We start from the raw sequence: 18878 nt of genomic DNA, 5'->3' as shown, positions 1-18878 counted from the left end.
CATGCCTGTAATCCCAGCTACTCGGGAGGCTGAGGTAGGAGAATTGCTTGAACCCAGGAGGCAGAGGTTGCGATGAGCCGAGATAGCACCATAGCACTCCAGCCTGGGCAAAAAGAGCGAAACTCTGTCTCAAACAAACAAACAAACAAAACCTAAGGAGTCTTTTTTTTTTTTTTTTTTGAGACTGAGTCTGGCTCTGTCGCCCAGGCTGGAGTGCGGTGGCCGGATCTCAGCTCACTGCAAGCTCCGCCTCCCGGGTTCACGCCATTCTCCGGCCTCAGCCTCCCGAGTAGCTGGGACCACAGGCGCCCGCCACTTCGCCCGGCTAGTTTTTTGTATTTTTTAGTAGAGACGGGGTTTCACCGTGTTAGCCAGGATGGTCTCGATCTCCTGACCTCGTGATCCGCCCGTCTCGGCCTCCCAAAGTGCTGGGATTACAGGCTTGAGCCACCGCGCCCGGCCAAAAAACTTAAGGAGTCTTTCCAGTATCTTAGGTTGCGGCTAACTTTGTAGTTTCTTTTTGGGGCCTAACACACTCTATTTTACATTATCAAAGTGTAATTTACATTTATCACTATGTTAATGAGTATGTACAAAATTCTTTTGCTTGGATGCATTTTGTACCTAACTCTGTTAAAAGCATAACAGCCATTTAAATAAAAAAGCTTCCTCAGAAGCTTCTCCCAATGACTGTCACCACTGCCACCTGTCCCTACCTTGAAGAGAGGCTGGGAAATGCATGATTTTAAAAGACTCAGAACAATGCCACTTCTACCATATAGGGAATCTGTACTGAAAGAAGGGGAGAACAGATATTGGGTAGATAATTCCAAGTTTTAAAAAAACTTCTAAGCTAAAGAGTCTCCCTTCAGGCCAAGTCATGCAAACATTGTGTGAGAGACACAGCTTAATCTATATTATAATTGATATATCTTACATGCAATGATAGCAATTCCAAAAGAGCTAGTAAACACATTGACTAGTGAATAAGACTTATAATTTTTCAGTTATTTTATTTTTGAAAAATATTTTCCCAAAGAGGTAAGGAATATGATGTAGACATAGGGGTTTCCAAGGGAGAGAATACAGTCACGGGTTCTTAGTTTCTGTTTCTGGTTAGGCCAGTAAAGCCTCTTCTTCATCCCTCTTTCCCACTTCTCATTAGAGATAGAAACGAAAAACTATGGCTTCAGGCTGCTAAAAGCCTAAAACAAAGTAGAGAAACAACAACAACAACAACAACAAGAACAAAATAAGGCTGTTGGACAAGCTTGCTGGTCAGCCAAATCCTCTGTTGTTGTTGATGGCTACTTGAAGCGCTTCTTCCACTGTTTCCATTGTAGAATATTTAGGGAGGAAGAGGACACTGAAACATGTCAGTGCTCTCATAGGGTCTCTTTCATTCCAACTTTCAGGACAGCAAAATGTTATTTTCATATTCTTTAAATCTTTCGTTTGTAGTCTGTCAGTTCCTGTAAGAAATACTAAAAAGAAGAATAAAACGAGGCAATCTGTTTTACATGGAGACCAGAATCTCTTTACAGAGAAAAAAATTATTCACAAAACTTTATTGTGAGCCCATGTGCAGTGTCCTACATTTGACAGTGCATTGGGGATTGTATTAGAACAATGTCTGACACATAGTCACTGTCCTCAAGCAGCTTAAAGTCTGACTGGGAATATTAGATTCTTGTGAAGAAAAAGACACATAATAGCAAGAGAAAAGCTGTAAGGTATAAGACAGCCCAAGGAGGTGTCATGGAGTTAAGTGCCTCCCGAGTCAATGCTGTGCTTGAGAATAAGGAGAGAGAGCCAGGCTGGGATGACTGAGGGAATTTCCAAGAGTTCAGAATTATGCCAGATCTTTAAGGATGGAAAGGTTTAGAAAAGCAACAAGGAGGTAGGTGAGGTTCAAGGCAGGAGAAGGAACTTCAGAGAAAGGCCTGGAGGTGGGAAGGTGCAAGGTGAGCTCAGGAGTGTTCAGACAATGGGATTATTTGGTTGGAACAAAAATTTCCTCTAAGAGTTAAGACTGGAAAGGTAGGTTGGGCTTCTATTAAGTCTGAATATCTTCTAACATACATGTTATCCACAAAAATAAAAATAGAAGATAAATGTTTCTCAAAAGTAAGGAAATAGAAAATGAGAAAGTCATTAAGCCTAAAGATACAAATAAAATAGCTGTGTACAGTAAGAGCAAATACAGTATTAACAATATAGGAACAGTAAAAATTAGCCAAATAAAATATCTTAGTTAATCCCATAAAGGCTGAATAAGTGAATGATGACAGGGGTACAGAAAGAAGGCTTGATATTTAGCTTGGATGAAGAAACAAAAACTTTAAAAGCAATAAAAAGGGATGAAATCACAGGGGAAAAGATTGCTTATATAATTAACATTTGTTTTTTGATGTTGGGACACAGAGGATGTTCAATTGGACTAGGCGTAGCTCTGACACTATGATTTGCTGCAAATTGTACCTATCAGAAAGGAAATTTTTAGCCCATTAAAAAGACATACGATTACAGACCTATTCCTTGATATAATACTTACCAAGGAATTTTTTCTTTTCTTCCAGCGTCAGTTTGTGGAAAGCCTTCCAAAACATCACTATGGTGGGATGTGAACTGTTATATCCTGGTTCATAACGTGCATTCTAGAGAAAATACAAAAAAAAAAAAAAGTTATTGAGGAAATAGGAAGGAAAATTGAATTTAATCAACTTAGACTTTATGATGTACCTTTTCAAATGTTTTCCAATCATAATCTGTATGTCCAACAATCACATCCTTCAGTTCTTCGGGGTGGAATAATTTGATAATGTCTTCGTCACACATTTTGTAAAATCCTCTCCGAAATTCTTCATAAACCGCCTTCACAGAGTCATTGAAAATGTAATCGATATACTTAGAAACATAGTCTCTCCTTTAATAAAACAAAAAGTTATTTCAACACTTACTGCAATATCCTGAACGAAATGGTGAGGGGCTAAAAATAAAAGCTAGAATACCTAACAGTTTTTGAGTATTCACCTTGTGCCATGGACTGTCATAGTTACTAGAGATTATCTAATGTAATTTTTTTTTTTTTGAGATGGAGTCTCGCACTGTCACCCGGGCTGGAGTGGAGTGGCGTGATCTCAGCTCATTGCAATCTCCACCTCCTGGGTTCAAGAGATTCTCCTGCCTCAGCCTCCGAAATAGCTGGGATTACATGTGCCCACCACCACGCCCAGCTAATTTTTTTGTATTTTTAGTAAAGATGAGGTTTCACCATTTGGCCAGGCTGCTCTCGAACTCCTGACCTTGTGATTTGCCTGCTTCGGCCTCCCAAAGTGCTGGGATTACAGACGTTAGCTGGCCCTAATGTAATTTTTATAACAACTCCATCATAGGCTGCTTATAACATATATAACTTAAATGTGAAAACACAGATTAAAGTCAAAGAAGGGAAAAAAATATTCTATGCAAACACCAACCAAAATGAATCTGGTGTAGCTATACTAAAATTAGAAAAACATGACTAGGATAGAAAAGTACATTTACTAATGACAACCAGGTCATATACCAGGAAGGTAAAACAATTCAAAAATTTGTTATGTGCTTAGTAATAACTTAACAAAACTTAAAGAAACAGTCATATCTACATGTATAGTATAGATGCTAATATACCTCTCCTGCTAACAGAAAAGCAGACAAAAAATTTTTAAGGACAGAGAAGATTCAAATACAATAAATGATCCAAGAAACCTATTTAGAATACTGCAACAAGATCTCTACATAGAAAACTACATAACATTTTTTCAAGAGTGACTAAAGACGAGCTAAACAAATGGAGATTCTATATTCATGGATTAAAGACTCTTTATTTTAAGATGTCAATTTTTCCCCAAAATTGATCTACAGGTTCAGTACAATCAGAGTTTCAAAAATTGAAAAAATAAAACCTGATCCATACATTGTATCTTACTAAAAAATCAATTAAAGTGGATCACAGATCTAAATGTGAGAAATAAAATGATAAGCTTCTAGAAGAAAATACAGGGGAATATATTCATAGCCCTAGGATAGGGAAGTAGTCATAAAATAGAAAACAGAAAAACACTAAGCATTAAGGAAAATATTGATAAAGTGGACTACATTACAATTACAAAGTTTGGCTAATCAAAAGACACATTTAAAAACTGAAAACACAAGCCACAGTATGTAAGAAGATATTTGCAGTACGTATAACCAACAAAAGACTTACATCTAGAACTCTCACAAACTGACAAGAAAATAAAAAGCAACAGAAAAATAGACTAAAGATGAGGAATAATTATTTCTGAAAAGAGGATATCCAAATAGCCAATAAGCATATAAAGTGCTTAGCATTAGTAATCAGAGAAATGCAAATTAAAACCACAATGAAATACTACTATATACCCACCAGAATGGCTAATTTTAAAAAGACTAGTAATACTATTAGAGTGGACATAGAGCAATTAGAACTGTCGTACCCTACTGATGAAAGTCTGCCTCCATTTTTTATGTTTGCTTACTGACAGCTTTCAAGTACCACTCTTCCTCCTTTTCCCCTTTTGCCTCCAAATCTGCACAGCACAGGCTCGCTCCCTGGGTACCCACTGACGGCTGTGTGGCTTAAATTTCCCCACGCATGCTCTGGGTTGCATGAGAACCCTAACCCTGGCCCCATGCCGTAACTACCATAAAAACTAAAGCCACCTGCCTCTCTCTTCACTTAAGCCAAACAGATCAGCTTGGATGCCTGTCCAGCTCTCCCCAGAAAGCCCCATTATGTACTAAACATTTTCATACTCTCTGGCACACATATGGCATCATCCATATCAATATCCAAATGAATTTCAGGAGGACTGATCCTGCTCTGCATGGAGCAAGGGGAAACCACAAGGCACCAAGCACTTCTCCCAGTTACATACTAACAAATGCCTGCACATAAACAGAACACATGTACAAGAATGTTCACAACAGCATTATTCATAATAGTCCAAAACTTGAAATACACTATGTTGGTCAAAAATACTACAGATAGGCCGGGTGTGGTGGCTCATGCCTGTAATCCCAGCACTTTGGGAGGCCAAGGCGGGTGGATCACAAGGTCAGGAGATCGAGACCATCCTGGCTAACATGATGAAACCCCGACTCTACTAAAATACAAAAAATTAGCTGGGCGTGGTGGCGAGCGCCTGTAGTCCCAGCTACTTGGGAGGCAGGAGAATCGCTTGAACCCAGGAGACGGAAGTGAGGCGAGATCGTACCACTGAACTCCAGCCTGGGTGACAGAGCAAGGCTCCATCTCAAAAAAAAAAAAACTACAGATAAACTGTGATGTATTCACACAATACACAACTATACAGCTGGAAATGTTATATTTCTTGATCTGGCAGTAATTACATAGGCATGTTTGCTTTGTAAAATTCACTAAACTGTACATTTATGACTTGTGCAATTTTCTGTTATATAGGTTATATTTCAATACAAAGTTAAAAAAAAAAAAAGATTTAAGAAATCGTGGAAAAAGATGTGATGTAGGCCAGCATGCTTCCTAGAGATCTCTGACCAACTATCAAGGGAAGGTTCTATAATCCCAAACTCCATGGCTTTAAATGGCATTCCATAAGATGTTGGGAAGTCAAAATATCATAGTAACCTTTTCAACAAATACTTACTATGTGCCTGCAATGTACCAGGCACCACTGTAGACTACTCTAGGTACCGAATATACAGTAGTGAATAATACAGACCAAGTCCCTGCCGCATTCACTATCATGGGAAAAACAATGAGAAATAAATAAGCAAATAAACCCCAAAGGAAGGTGATGTGTGATATGAAAAGAAAAAGTAAAGCAGAGTGAGTGGATAAAGAGGGACAGATGTTGGTGCTGTAATTTTGGACAGGAAGAAATAGAAAGGTCTCTCTGGGAAAGCCATTTCCATTTCTTACCACAATATAGACTCCATGATATATGTCAAAACACATACAACACACACCAACTTCTCTGCCTCAGCAAAAAATGATTAATGATAATGAAAAATTAAAGAGCTAAAAGGAATTTTTAGAGCTCAGTGAAATAAAAATAGTAAATATACAAACCAACTATTTCATTTTTTGTACCTACTTGTTAGTCTGGTTGACAATTATGCTACTTCCATTAGGAATTAAGTTTGTGTCGTTTCTGTCCCAGTGTACCTGTAACCACAAATGAACTCTCATAATATCTCCAACATAATTCTGAATAATCTATCATCAACAAAAACTCTTTGGAGCATACTTTTTAACAAGAATGTGTTAAAATGTATATTTTTATCATAAAAGCAAGGAATATACAAACAAAAAATTACACCCTATCATACTGAATAAAAATAAATTTTTTCAAAGCTTGAATTATCTTATTTTAACTGATCAAATTAAACAAATTAATTGGAAAATTGCTACATCTCAGTATTCACTTCATACAGCATAGACCCAGTATGGTAGATTTACAAAAATGGCCACGAATTCTTCCCATCCTACTTCTCCTGCCCCTTTGCCTAGTGGCTTTGCAACACTTCCAATCAAGTGGGGAGGCTATCTCTTCAGCCACTGAATCTGGCCATGGCCATGTGACTAAAGTTTAGCCAACAGGATCTGAAAGAAGCAGAAGCATGTGTGGTGGGGTTTGCTATCATTTCCTCTCTGTAATCCTAAGGCCACCATGTAAGAATAAAGACTGCAGTCTTGCTTCAAAAGCCACAGCTAGCCTATTGGAGAATGAGAGACCACAGAGAACAGAGACAAGCTGTTTCAGCTGATACCCTATAACCCAACCAGCCTGCCAATGACTGGGCATGTGAGTGACACCGCTGTAGACCATCCAGCCCAGCCAAGTCGGCCCAGTTCAGAAACCCACAAAATTGTATTTGTTCTTTTAGGGCACTAGGTTTTAAGGTTGGCTATTACATAGTAAAATCTAACTGACGCACCTAGATCATGATGAAGAACAATACCTTTTTCACTAATTTATTTCCAGTTTTTTTTTTTAAGTGAAAGTAGACATGTTTAGTTAAATATGTAAAGGGTTAATCAGATTAAAACTAATCTGTTATCTGCTTTTGTTACTCACATTAAAATGGATGTAAAATACTTCTTCAAAGTTATCACCTTCGTCATCCAGAAGTGTTTGCAAATTCCTAAGGAAAAAAATAATCTTGCTTTTAAAAACGTAATAACCATGACCACTAGACACAGCATCTAAAATAAATGTCAAATGTATAGCTATTCTGAAGGTAGGAGGTCAGATATAGTTCACAGCACTTCTTTCTCCATGTACTGATAATCTAAACAGGGCCAGACCTCAACTAAACATGTCAAATTTAGGAAGCTTGTCTGCAATTCTGCAGGCTGCCTGCCTGCTTCACAGCTCTCTTCCCTTTACCCTAAATTCCCTACCTAATGATTGTAGGTTTCTATTTAGAAAAGGATTCTAACGTTCACTGACAGTGGAACTCATTCAAACTGGCGTAACCTTTATTGAATCTTTTGAACTTTACTTACAGAATAGGTCTCATATTAAATTTCAGGTATCAGTAACTCTGAGGTGGGTCAAAGGACCTTCTCTGCACCTCTTGTCCCAATATCATCAAGCTTAAGAAATACCTGAAATTAGACTACCTTAATAGTTTCAGGGCATTTGTGAGAATAGAGGTCACATCAAAATGGACAGTAACCAATTTTTAAATATTTCCATCCTATCATCCTATGATGCTTTATACATGCTTTTGAAATAACATGATGTCTCACTGTATTTGCTCATTCACTCAAATATTTATTCAACAAACATTTAAGTAACCCCTACCGTAGCAGGCATAGGGGATGTAAAGTTGAGACTAAGATATTACTGCCAATAAACTCTGGGACTTGAAGGTGAGGTATGCTGATGGGAGTCTCACCTACAATACAGTGAGGTATGTGCAGCCAGAGAACTATGGAAATCACATAGGCTTAAAAGAGCACAGTTACATTTTTCTGAAGGCATACATGACATTGGGAAAGGCCTCTGGGATAAGGTAGAATCTGAACTGATTTTTTTCCCCACTGGATTTTTAGATTACTGTATTGTGAAGTAACGGACCATGTTTTATTCATTGTGGGTTGTTTTTTGGGGGAAGGAGGTGAATTGTTCTCCAGCTGTGATCCTGTGAAATTGAACAAGTTATGTGCTTCTAAAATACAATGGTGGGCCAGGTGCAGTGGCTCACGCCTGTAATCCCAGCAATTTGGGAGGCCAAGGTGGGTGGATCACTTGAGGTAAAGAATTTGAGACCAGCCTGGCCAACATGGTGAAACCTCATCTCTACTAAAAATACAAAAATTAGCCAGGCATGGTGGCACGTGCCTGTAATTCCAGTTACTCAGGAGACTGAGGGACGAGAATCACTTGAACCTGGGAGGCGGAGGTTGCAGTGAGCCCAGATCCCACCACTGCACTCCAGCCTGGGCCACAGAGTGGGAGACTCTGTCTCAAAATAAATAAATAAAATAAAATTCAATGGTAGAACAGGCATAGGATAGACATTCCCATTTCAAAAGGGAGTAACAGAAAGAAGAAAGGGGTAAGAGGTCCCAATTAAGTCCAAAACTCAAAACGGCATGCAACATTAAATCTTAAGTCTTGAGAATAATCTTTGACTCAATGTCCCACCTTCAAGACACACTGGGGTTGGGGTTGGTCTCCTAAGTTTCCAGGTAGCCCTACACCCATGGCTTTGCTGGGCACAGCTCACCTGGAGGCTCTCACACATTAGTATTGGGTGGTTGTGGTTCTCCCTCAGGCTGGAATGCACACTGGTGGCTCTTCTGGGGTCTCTAGAGCAGCCTCACTCCTATGACTCCATTAGGCACTGCCTTAGTGGGGGCTCTTGACAGTGGCCTCAACCCTGTGCCAGTTCTCTGCCTGTACCCCATGGCTCTGTGAAGTATCTTTTGATATCTAGGTGGAAGAAGCCAAGGCCCCACAGCTTGTGCACTCTGTGTGCCAGTAGAGATGACACAGCCTGCCCACCATCAAGGTTTACCACCTGTGCCCTCTGATGGGACTGCCACTGTGACCCACACCACACCTGGGGCCACTGGAGTCACACCTGGGTCAGCTGAGGAGCACTGTGCCAGAATGCAATGAGTAGGGACTTGAGGCAGCACTGGACATCAAATGTCCAGGTCCTGTGGGTACACAAAGCCACTCTTGACATAGTTCTGTCCTCCAGGCCTTGGCACTCAGGGCCTATGATGGGACTGACAGCCCCCAGTGATTTCCGAAATGCCTTTGGGGTCATTCTTCCATTGTCTTGATGAACAGCACCAGGCTTCCACCCATCCACACTAATCTCTTTATTAAAGAGTCACCTGGCCACACCCTTGGTGCTCTCTTCAAAACACGTTTGCATTCTTTACAACATGGCCAGGCTGAGAATTTCCAAATCTTTAAGTTCAGCTTTTTTTCTAATGATAAATTCCACTGTAAATAATTCTCCCTGCTTCCATTTTGGTATAAGCAGTCAAGAAAAGTCATATTGTTCCTTTACCACTTTGCTTAGAGATTGCTTCTGCCAAATATCCTATTTCATTGTCAAGAATCTTATTTTACACAAATACTAGGATACAACACAATTCAGCCACATTCTTCGCCACTTTATACAGTAACAAGGATCACCTCTCCTCCAATTTCCAGTGTGTTCCTCACTTCCATCTGAAACCTCATCAGAATTGCCTTTATTGTCTATGTTTATACTAACATTCTGATCACGACCACTTAGGTAATCTCTAAGAAGACCGAGGCTTTCTCTAGAGGTCTCCTCTTCTTCTGAGCCCTTGCCAGAACTGCTCTATAGGGCAATACACGATTTTTCTAGCATGCACCTCAAAACTCTTCCACTACTTACTCATTACCCAGTTCCAAAGTTGCTTCCAATACCACACTTCTTGGTAGCAAGAAGTCCCTTAGTCCATTTAGGCTGCTATAACGAAATACCTTAGACTGGGTAATCTATAAACATAAATTTATTGCTTACGGTTCTGGAGGCTTGGAGTACAAGATCAAAGTGCCAGCAGATTCGGTGTCTGAATCTAAAGGGAATAGGTGATGACCCATTCCTTTTCAATGGTGCCCTCTGTATCCTCTCATGGTGGAAGGGGCGAATAGGCTCCCTTGGGCCTCTTTCATAGGGGAATGAATTCCACTCATGAGGGCTCCACACTGGGGATTAGGCTTCAAAATATGAATTTTTGGGGAACACATTCAGATCCTGACAGCACCTTCCCTTCTGCATTTTTCTAACACCCTCCTGATGAACACAGAAGTTCTTTAATCTTATTGCAGTTAAATGTATGAAATCTTCTCTTTAATGTTGGTACGTTGCATGTCTTGTTTAAGAAATCTCAAAGGTGAGAAATGTAATTCTCTTGTATTTTCATGATTTTTGCATTTAATATCTAAATCCTTCATCCACATGGAGGTGATTATCATGTATGGTATAAGACAAGGATCTACTTTCATTTTTTTCCCCAGACAGATACCATTTTTTTTTCCAGTTCCATTTATTTAGTACTCCTATTCCCCTTGATCAAATATGTCACCTCTAATAAAGTTCCATATAGGCATGGGTCCATTTCTGATCTATCTTCTGTTCTATTGGAAAACCTATCATACTGTCCTAAATAATACAGCTTTCTAATAATTCCTTTGTTTTTGAGATGGAGTCTCGCTCTGTCGCCCAGACTGGAGTGCACTGGCGCGATCTCGGCTCACTGCAACCTCCGCCTCCTGGGTTCATGTCATTCTCCTGCCTCAACCTCCCGAGTAGCTGGGACTACAGGCGCCTGCCACCATGCCCAGATAATTTTTTGTATTTTTAGTAGAGGCGGGGATTCACCGTGTTAGCCAGGATGGTCTCGATCTCCTGACCTCATGATCCGCCTGCCTCAGCCTCCCAAAGTGCTGGGATTACAGGCGTGAGCCACCACGCCTGGCCTCTAATAATTCTTGATATGTGACAGACCAAGTTCTCCATCCTTATTTGCCTTGAGAATTATTTCTGGTTATTCCTGACCCTTTGTTCATCCATATAAATTTTAGAACCAGGTTGTCAAGTTTAATAAAAAGCCTCCTGGGATTAAAATTGAGTTTTACTGAACACAGAGATCACTGGTTCTCAAAATGTGAGCCAGACCAGCAATTATTGGGAATCCTTGGGCCTTTACAGAGTTCATGAGGTCAAAACTATTTTCATAACATTATTAAGATGTTATTTGCCTCTTTTCACATTCTGCTGTGAGTAAACAGAAGAGTTTTCAAAAGCTATATGATACTGTGGAATGCTCTGATAGCTAACAGATATTTGTGTATTCATGTGTTTAAAATATTTAATTTCTAATCCTGTAAATACTGACAGATATAACCAACCTAAGTAAAAGCGCTTTGGAGTCAATATTTTTAAGAGAATCTTAAGACCTAAAAGTTTGAGAAACAAAGATACAAATATAAAGATCTTTTAGTTCATGTACATTGTTAATTAAGTTTATCAGTCTTCTGAGGCATAAAGATTATTTAGGTTATCTTCGATGTTTCCAGTAAAATAAAAATGACAAATTTATCTTCTTTCTAAATCTTGTGCTTTTTTTTTTTTTTTTCCTTATTAGTACAGTTAGTATAAATGATTAACAGACTCTGGTGCCAGACTGTGTTCAGATCATGGTTCTGCCATTATGGGGCCTTAAGCAAGTTATCTAATCTCTCTGTGTTTTAGTTTCTGAATCTGTACAAGAGGGATGATACTACTACTAGAATCATATTACTGTTCTTACTCTTTTTTTTAAATTGAGACAGAGTCTTCTTCTGTAACCCAGGCTGGAGTGCAGTGGTATGATCATGGCTCACTGCAGCTTCGACCTCCTGGGCTCAATCTATCCACCTGCCTCAGCCTCCTGAGGTGTGCCTCCTGGCATGTGCCAGCATGCCCAGCTAACTTTTGTTTTTTATTTGTTTGTTTTTGTAGAGATGAGGTCTCCCCATGTCGGCCAGGCTGGTCTCAAACTCCTGGGCTCAAGCAATCCACTTGCCTTGGCCTCCCCGCAGTGCTGGGGTTACAGGGATGAGCCATCATGCCTAGCCTGTTCTTACTCTTTAAAAAAATAAAAATAAAAATCCCTGTAGTATTCCATTGCATAAGTATACCAAAAATATATCATTCCCTTAGTGAAGGACATTTAGGGAGTCTTTATATTATGAACTATAAATATAATGCATATTACTGTACACTGATCCTTGCCTGGTTATGTATTTCTGAAAGTTAAATGTCTAGAAGTAGAATTGTTGGGTTGAAAAGGCAAACATGTTTTGATTTTGCTAAGTCCTGCCACACTGTTCTTTGAAAAGGAGTACCAATCTGTATTTCCACTAATAACACCTGAAATTAAAATGAAAGTTTTCAAGCGCTTGCTAATACTATACAGCATCAACACTTCAAACCACCATCAACCTGAAGTATAAATTAGCCTCTTACTTTAATAGGCATTCTATGAGCACTGGTGAGATTGAAGACATTTTTATTGAGGAGCGTTTCTATTGCTTCTTTCCCAGGTTGCCTTCTTGGATACTTTGTGAATACTTCTTATGGATGTGTAGGAATGCTTTACACAGCAAGGATATTAAAACCCTCCTACTGTTGCCATCTTTTGGTGAGGTGGTGGCTTGTCTTTTAACTTAGAGATAAGTTTCCATTTTAAAGGTGATGACATGAAACAACATTTAACATAAACATCACTAGTAGATTTTGCACCAAGGTGTATGTAACCTGTGCTCTGTGCATGACTATTCCTACACAGAAAAAGTTGAAATATTAATGCAAACATTGAAGACTAGTTAAGGGAATAATCAACATTTCCTAATTTTAGAAAACGAAATTATCATCCAACAATTCTTGTCAAAGTTAAAACTGGTCTGAAGTACCTAATGCTGCTGTTGAACATGAAAATATTATGAAGCGTGTGTACTTAAATATTTGCCTAAATATATGTTAGATAGAGTCCTTCCTCAGGAACTATGTTTACTTACTTTCCCAAATCAGGACTGAGTTCTTTCAAGTCTTCCAATGATGGCATTTGGTCCAAAAGTTTCTTAAACAGTGCCAGTGGGAAAGGGAGGTTGGCAACATTGCAATTGAACAGGGAAAGTCCACATAGAAGCCCAAAGAAGAAATACCTTTTCTTCTCAAATTTAGGCTGAAAAGCAAAAAAAAAATCTTACAGTATTATGAGTTTTTACCAGTACAATGAAATATTTATATTAAATAAATCTTTGTTCCTCTTTCATAAAATCAAATCTCAAATTGAAAAATTTAAAGCCTGAGATAAGAATGTTTAGGGCTTATATTAGGTTGGTGCAAAAGTAATTGCAGTTTTTGCCATTAAAAGTAAAGGCAAAACCTGCAATTACTTTTGCACCAACCTAATATTTGGTCATTGAGTCAATTTAAATCCCTGCCACTCTCACGCTTGTAATCCCAGCCCTCTGGGAGGTCAAGGTGGGCAGACAACCTGAGGTCAAGAGTTTGAGACCAGCCTGGCCAAATTGGTGAAACCCTGTCTCTACTAAAAACACAAAAACTACCCAGGTATGGTGGTGGGAGCCTGTAATCCCAGTTACTGTAATCCCGCCGGGCTGAGGCGGGAATGGCTTGAGCCTGGGAGGCGGAGGTTGCAGTGAGCTAAGATCATGGCACTGTACTCCAGCCTGGGTGACAGAGTGAGATTGTCTCAAAAACAAAGCAAAACAAAAGAAACAAACAACTAAATAAATCTCTGCCACAGTTTTAGTTCCTAAAAGCATACCAGCAATAAAAATACATTAGGTTCAGTAATCCTTATAAACTAGTTTTCACAATTTCTTTCCACAGCCTTTGTCTTCAAATTCACTGGGAAAACAGAACTGACACAAAGAATGACTACCTAAAAAAAAGAGGGTTCCTTTTTAATCCATGCATTATATAAATGATCAAAAAAACACATTGCTTGAGTTCTATGTGGACAGATATGGGAACCCAGGAAAAGGAAACTCTATTTTAAAAAAATAATCACCTTATTAGAATTATAGATTATCTCCACAATTATATCCATAACTCCTCACCTAACACGAAACAGTCTAGACAAACTAATTTTCTATGTTTTAAGATGTACTTTTCTGTCACAAAATACCTTAAGCGAAGAAAAGGGAACTTACCCTGACAGGAAACCACATGCAGGAAGCCCCTTCAGGATACATGAACATCCCATATTCTGGCTGGATCATCTCTTCAAACAGACAGTAGAAGAACTCTCTCTTAACTCCTACAAGATCATACCCAATTTCTCCACTAAATGAAACCTGAGGAAACACAGCAAATAATACATCACTTCCAGGGCTCCATTTTGCTATACATGAAGTCTCATTTAATAACAGTAAATAGTTAACATTAATTGTAGACCCAAGTATTTGGTAGGCACTGAGTAAGTATCCTACTTATATATTGTCATATTTAAGCTCTACATTAATTCTATAAGATAATGCGGCCTCAAGAATTTAAATAACTTTTCTAAGTTTATACAACAGCTAGGTGGTGCAGCCTATTTTTTTTTTTTTTTTTTTTTTTTTTGAGATGGAGTCTCACTCTGTTATCTAGGCTGGAGTGCAATGGTCTGATCTCGGCTCACTGCAACCTCCGCCTCCCGCTTTTAAGTGATTCTCCTTCCTCAGTCCCCAGAGTAGCTGGGATTACAGATATGCACCACCACGCCTGGCTAATTTTTTTGTATTTTAAGTAGAGACAGGGTTTCACTGTGTTGGCCAGGCTGCTCTTAAACTCCTGACCTCAAGTGATCCACCCACCTCGGCCTCCTGAAGTGCTGAGATTACAACCATGAGCCGCCACACCTGGCCTACAGCCTAAATTTAATCCTATGTCGGTCAAACCCCAGAGCCTAAAGTTTTTACCACTAAACTGACCTCAACTGGCATCACTATTATAGTCATCAGATCCAAGTATATATAATAAAAATAAACAGAAAGAAATCATAAAAATCGGCCGGGTGTGGTGGCTCACACCTGTAATCCCAGCACTTTGGGAGGCCAAGATGGGCGGATCACGTGAGGTCAGGAGTTCGTGACCAGTCTGGCCAACATGGTGAAACCCTGTCTCTACTAAAAATACAAAAATTAGCTGGGTGTAGTGATGTATACCTGTAATCCCAGCTACTCAGAAGGCTGAAGCACGAGACTCACTTGAACCCGGGAGACGAAGGTTGCCGTGAGCCGACGTCACACCACTGCCCTCTAGCCTGGGCAACAGAGTGAGACTCTGTCTCATAAATAAATAAACAAATAAACAAATAAACAAAAAAAAAAATTCAGGATGTTCAAAAAACCAGAGCACACATAAGGTGTTTGCTGAAGTGGCTGTCTGCTCCCTGAGGCTGCACCCCTACTGCTGACACCAATCCCTCCCAAGAGGATGCTATCATAACCCATCTTTGCTCCTTCAGTTACCCCTCCATTCCTGCCTTTTCTTGGAATCTTTCACTTCCATTTACAAAAATGTTAAGGTGCCCCTTAACCTTAAAAGGAAAAAAAAAATCCCAACATATTGTCTCCAATACAGACAACATGGGCTCCTTCTACTCTTGCCAAACTTCAGAGATATACGCCAACTTCCAAACCCACTTCTCCACTTAAATGGCTCTCTCCAAGAAGACCAAGAACTGTAAATCGCCAAGCTCCAAGGACTTTTTCTCATATCTCATCTCCTTGATTTCGTTAACTCATTTTCCACTTCTGATCATGTCCTTTTTCTTGACAGACTCTTCTCCCTTGCTTTCGCTTATGAAGCACTCTTCATGGTTTTATTTCTCTCTTCTTTTTCCTGCTAGTTTAACTTCTAGAACCAGAATTGCAAACAGTTCTATCCTAACACTTCTGTCCTTTCTCTCTGTTCTTTCCCTGGAGGCTCATTTTCTCTGTAAACTTTGTTTACCACTCGTAGATATTTAACCTTCAGATTCAGTGTATTTTCTCTCCTGATTGACAGTCACTTCCAAAGACCTGTTCAACATTTCTACCCAGATGTTCTACTAGCATCTCCAGAAAGCTCCTCTTACCAGTTTCTTTATTTAGATGCATGCCTCTTCCATTCCTCTTGGTGAAATATTAAAAATCTCTGTAGCAAGACCAAGTGTCAAACCCTTCCCCCTCTTCTTACTAAGGACAAGCTGCCTGATCTCATAAAGCCTGTTTTCCCACATGATTATCAGAAAGATTACAGGGGTCATACATGTAAAATACCTCACACAGAGCCTGCAGATGGCAAATGCTGCACCCGCATGTAAAAACTGGATGAACGATATATAAAAGTGGAACTCAAATAATCGAGTGGACTAACTGGCAAAGGATAGAATCACATAACGAGTTCATTAGAGTTATACAATTATCTGTGTGCAAAAATACATGGAAATGCCAACTTTAAACTGCAATATATATATATTTTTTCCTTGAGACAGAATCTTGCTCTGTTGCCCAGGCTGGAGTACAGTGATGCAATCTTGGCTCACTGCAACCTCCACCTCCCGGGTTCAAGTGATTCTCACGCCTCAGCCTCCCAAGTAGCTGGGATTACAGGCACCTGCCACCACACCCAACTAATTTTTGTATTTTTAGTAGAGATGTGGTTTCACCATGCTGGTCAGGTTTGTTTTGAACTCCTGACCTCAGGTGATCTGCCTACCTCGGTCTCCTCAAGTGCTAGGATTACAGGCATGAGCCACTGTGTCCGGGTGCAATATGCTTTTACATCGGTATCTTGAGACTTAGTAAAGTCAATCTTTCTTTAATCTGAGTAGAAGTGATAAAGTAGGGTCCCCAATCAAAAATACTCCATTTACTAATATTATCAGGTCAATCTTTATCTGTCTTGATTAAGCAGAAAGTCTAGTGCCTAATGGCTGGGCCCAAATCCTGGCTCTGATGCTTATCAGTTGGGTTACTCTTGGATAAGTTACCTAATAGTTCTGTACCTCAATTTCCCCATCTGTAAAATGAGGGAAAAACAGAATCTGCCACGTAGTGTTGTTGAAAGGGTTAAAAAATTAGGTACAAAGCACTTACAACAGTTCTTGCCACAAGGACAGCACTCAAAAGATCTACTGGTCATTATGATTCGGTATCAACTATTTACTAATAAGACAAATTATATGGTAATTAAAGAAAAAATCAGTTAAAAGATCTTCCGAACATGGTCAAATCTGCAATTATACCCCAAAATAACTGTAGGATTTTAAGAGAAAGTTCTCTTTTCTACAAAGCAATTTAGGTTATTATTATTTTCGGGTTTTTTTTTGAGACAGAGTCTCGCTCTGTCATCCAGGCCAGAGTGCAGTGGCATGATCTTGGCTCACTGCAACCTCTGCTTCCTGGGTTCAAGTGATTCTCATGTCTCACTCTCCCGAGTAGCTGGGATTACAGATGCCCACCACTACACACAGTTAATATTTGTATTTTTAGTAGAGACAGGGTTTCACCATGTTGACCAAGCTGGTCTTGAACTCCTGACCTCAGGTGATCCACCTGCTTCAGCCTCCCAAAGTGCTGGGATTACAGGTGTGAGTCACCATGCCTGTGCCAATTTAGGTTATTGCATAAGAAGAAAAACAACCCCTTAATTCTCCTCTATGCTAACCATCTCATTGAAACCCTTCAAGGGTGGTGCTAGCCAGGCTAGGCCAGACCTCAGAAGGGACTGTACCTCTTAGGGCCAACACTGAACTATCCATCTGAGCAGGGTGTGGGGAGAACAACCACTTTGCCTGCTGTTCTTAGCCCAAACATACTCAATGAGCGCCCACAGCTATCACCCAAAACTCAAAGGCAACTAGGGAATCAGAGGAACCCTAAAATAAACAACCTCTGTGGCAAAGGAAGATAACTTCCTATGAAACCCTTTGTTACTTTTTTTTTTATGTTTTTCTTTTCTCAGCAGCAAAAACATTAAGTGAGAATTACACTTTACCCATAACTCTTTCCTCAGGTCTTCATTCTCAAATTGACTTAGCTGATTCAAAACATCCTCAATCAAGTGATTCCTTCTGACTGTTAGATCAAACGTGGGCATCAAAGCGAATTCAGACTCTCTTTCTTCCTCAATTGCTGCCGACATAAGATAAGCTTTATGTTTTTTACCCTAGGAAAACAGAAACAGAAATATTACACTTTATTTTACCATTGGCCCTCTCTAAGTAAAAATTTGGAAAGCAGAATAAACTGGTTCTGCTTATAAGTGCAGGTCACCTTTATGAAAAGAACCTTATATGCACCACTGAAGATAAATGATAACATACAGGGACCTGAAGAATCAAAGCCTTTGTGGAGCCAACCTGGATGAGCAAGTAAGTTACCAACTGCAGGTTTTATCAGACCACTTTCTCCTATACACACCATTACTAATGCTTAAGATACCAAAGCTACTTATTAACAAGCTGAGAGACGTACTGGTATCCATTGAAACAGTGCACTGCAACATGATGCTTTCTCATTCAGAAGAGAAGTTCAGATGCTTAGAAAGCAAAAAGGCTGCAGGAAAAAAATCCAGGTGTGAGAGATGTCACCAAAGAGCCTATTCCAAGAAAAAAAACCTAGACAAGAGATTTTAAGGGAGAATTTACCTAAGAAGTTAATCGAAGAGAGACAAGCGGGGAAAGAGAGAGGGAAAGATGGACAGACAGACAGAATGTCCATTCAGAAACCAAATGGCAATTTTAGGTCACCGAAGTCTATGGTTCGGGGCCGGGTGCAGTGGCTCAC

General features: G+C 39.6%; 1 protein-coding gene across 3 annotated transcripts in view; it reads right to left on the bottom strand.

Annotated features, from left to right (window-relative positions):
- Nucleotides 1-990: 990 nt before the first annotated feature.
- Nucleotides 991-18878, bottom strand: part of HERC5 (HECT and RLD domain containing E3 ubiquitin protein ligase 5) — a 49757-nt gene continuing 31869 nt past the window's right edge. For 2 of the 3 annotated variants that reach the window (XM_021938433.2, XM_021938431.2), the window contains 8 exons: nucleotides 18088-18258; nucleotides 14274-14417; nucleotides 13110-13276; nucleotides 7125-7191; nucleotides 6141-6211; nucleotides 2743-2926; nucleotides 2555-2657; nucleotides 991-1484 (listed from right to left, as the gene is read on the bottom strand). In XM_021938433.2, coding sequence (XP_021794125.1) covers nucleotides 1279-1484; nucleotides 2555-2657; nucleotides 2743-2926; nucleotides 6141-6211; nucleotides 7125-7191; nucleotides 13110-13276; nucleotides 14274-14417; nucleotides 18088-18258 — 1113 coding nt within the window. In that variant the 3' untranslated portion in view covers nucleotides 991-1278. The remainder of the gene's footprint in view (nucleotides 1485-2554; nucleotides 2658-2742; nucleotides 2927-6140; nucleotides 6212-7124; nucleotides 7192-13109; nucleotides 13277-14273; nucleotides 14418-18087; nucleotides 18259-18878) is intronic. The other variant, XM_021938432.2, reaches the window with a different exon arrangement.

The sequence above is a fragment of the Papio anubis genome, chromosome 3 (genome assembly GCF_008728515.1).
Source record: "Papio anubis isolate 15944 chromosome 3, Panubis1.0, whole genome shotgun sequence".
Lineage (NCBI taxonomy): Eukaryota > Metazoa > Chordata > Mammalia > Primates > Cercopithecidae > Papio > Papio anubis.
This window is presented reverse-complemented; position numbering and strand designations above follow the sequence as displayed.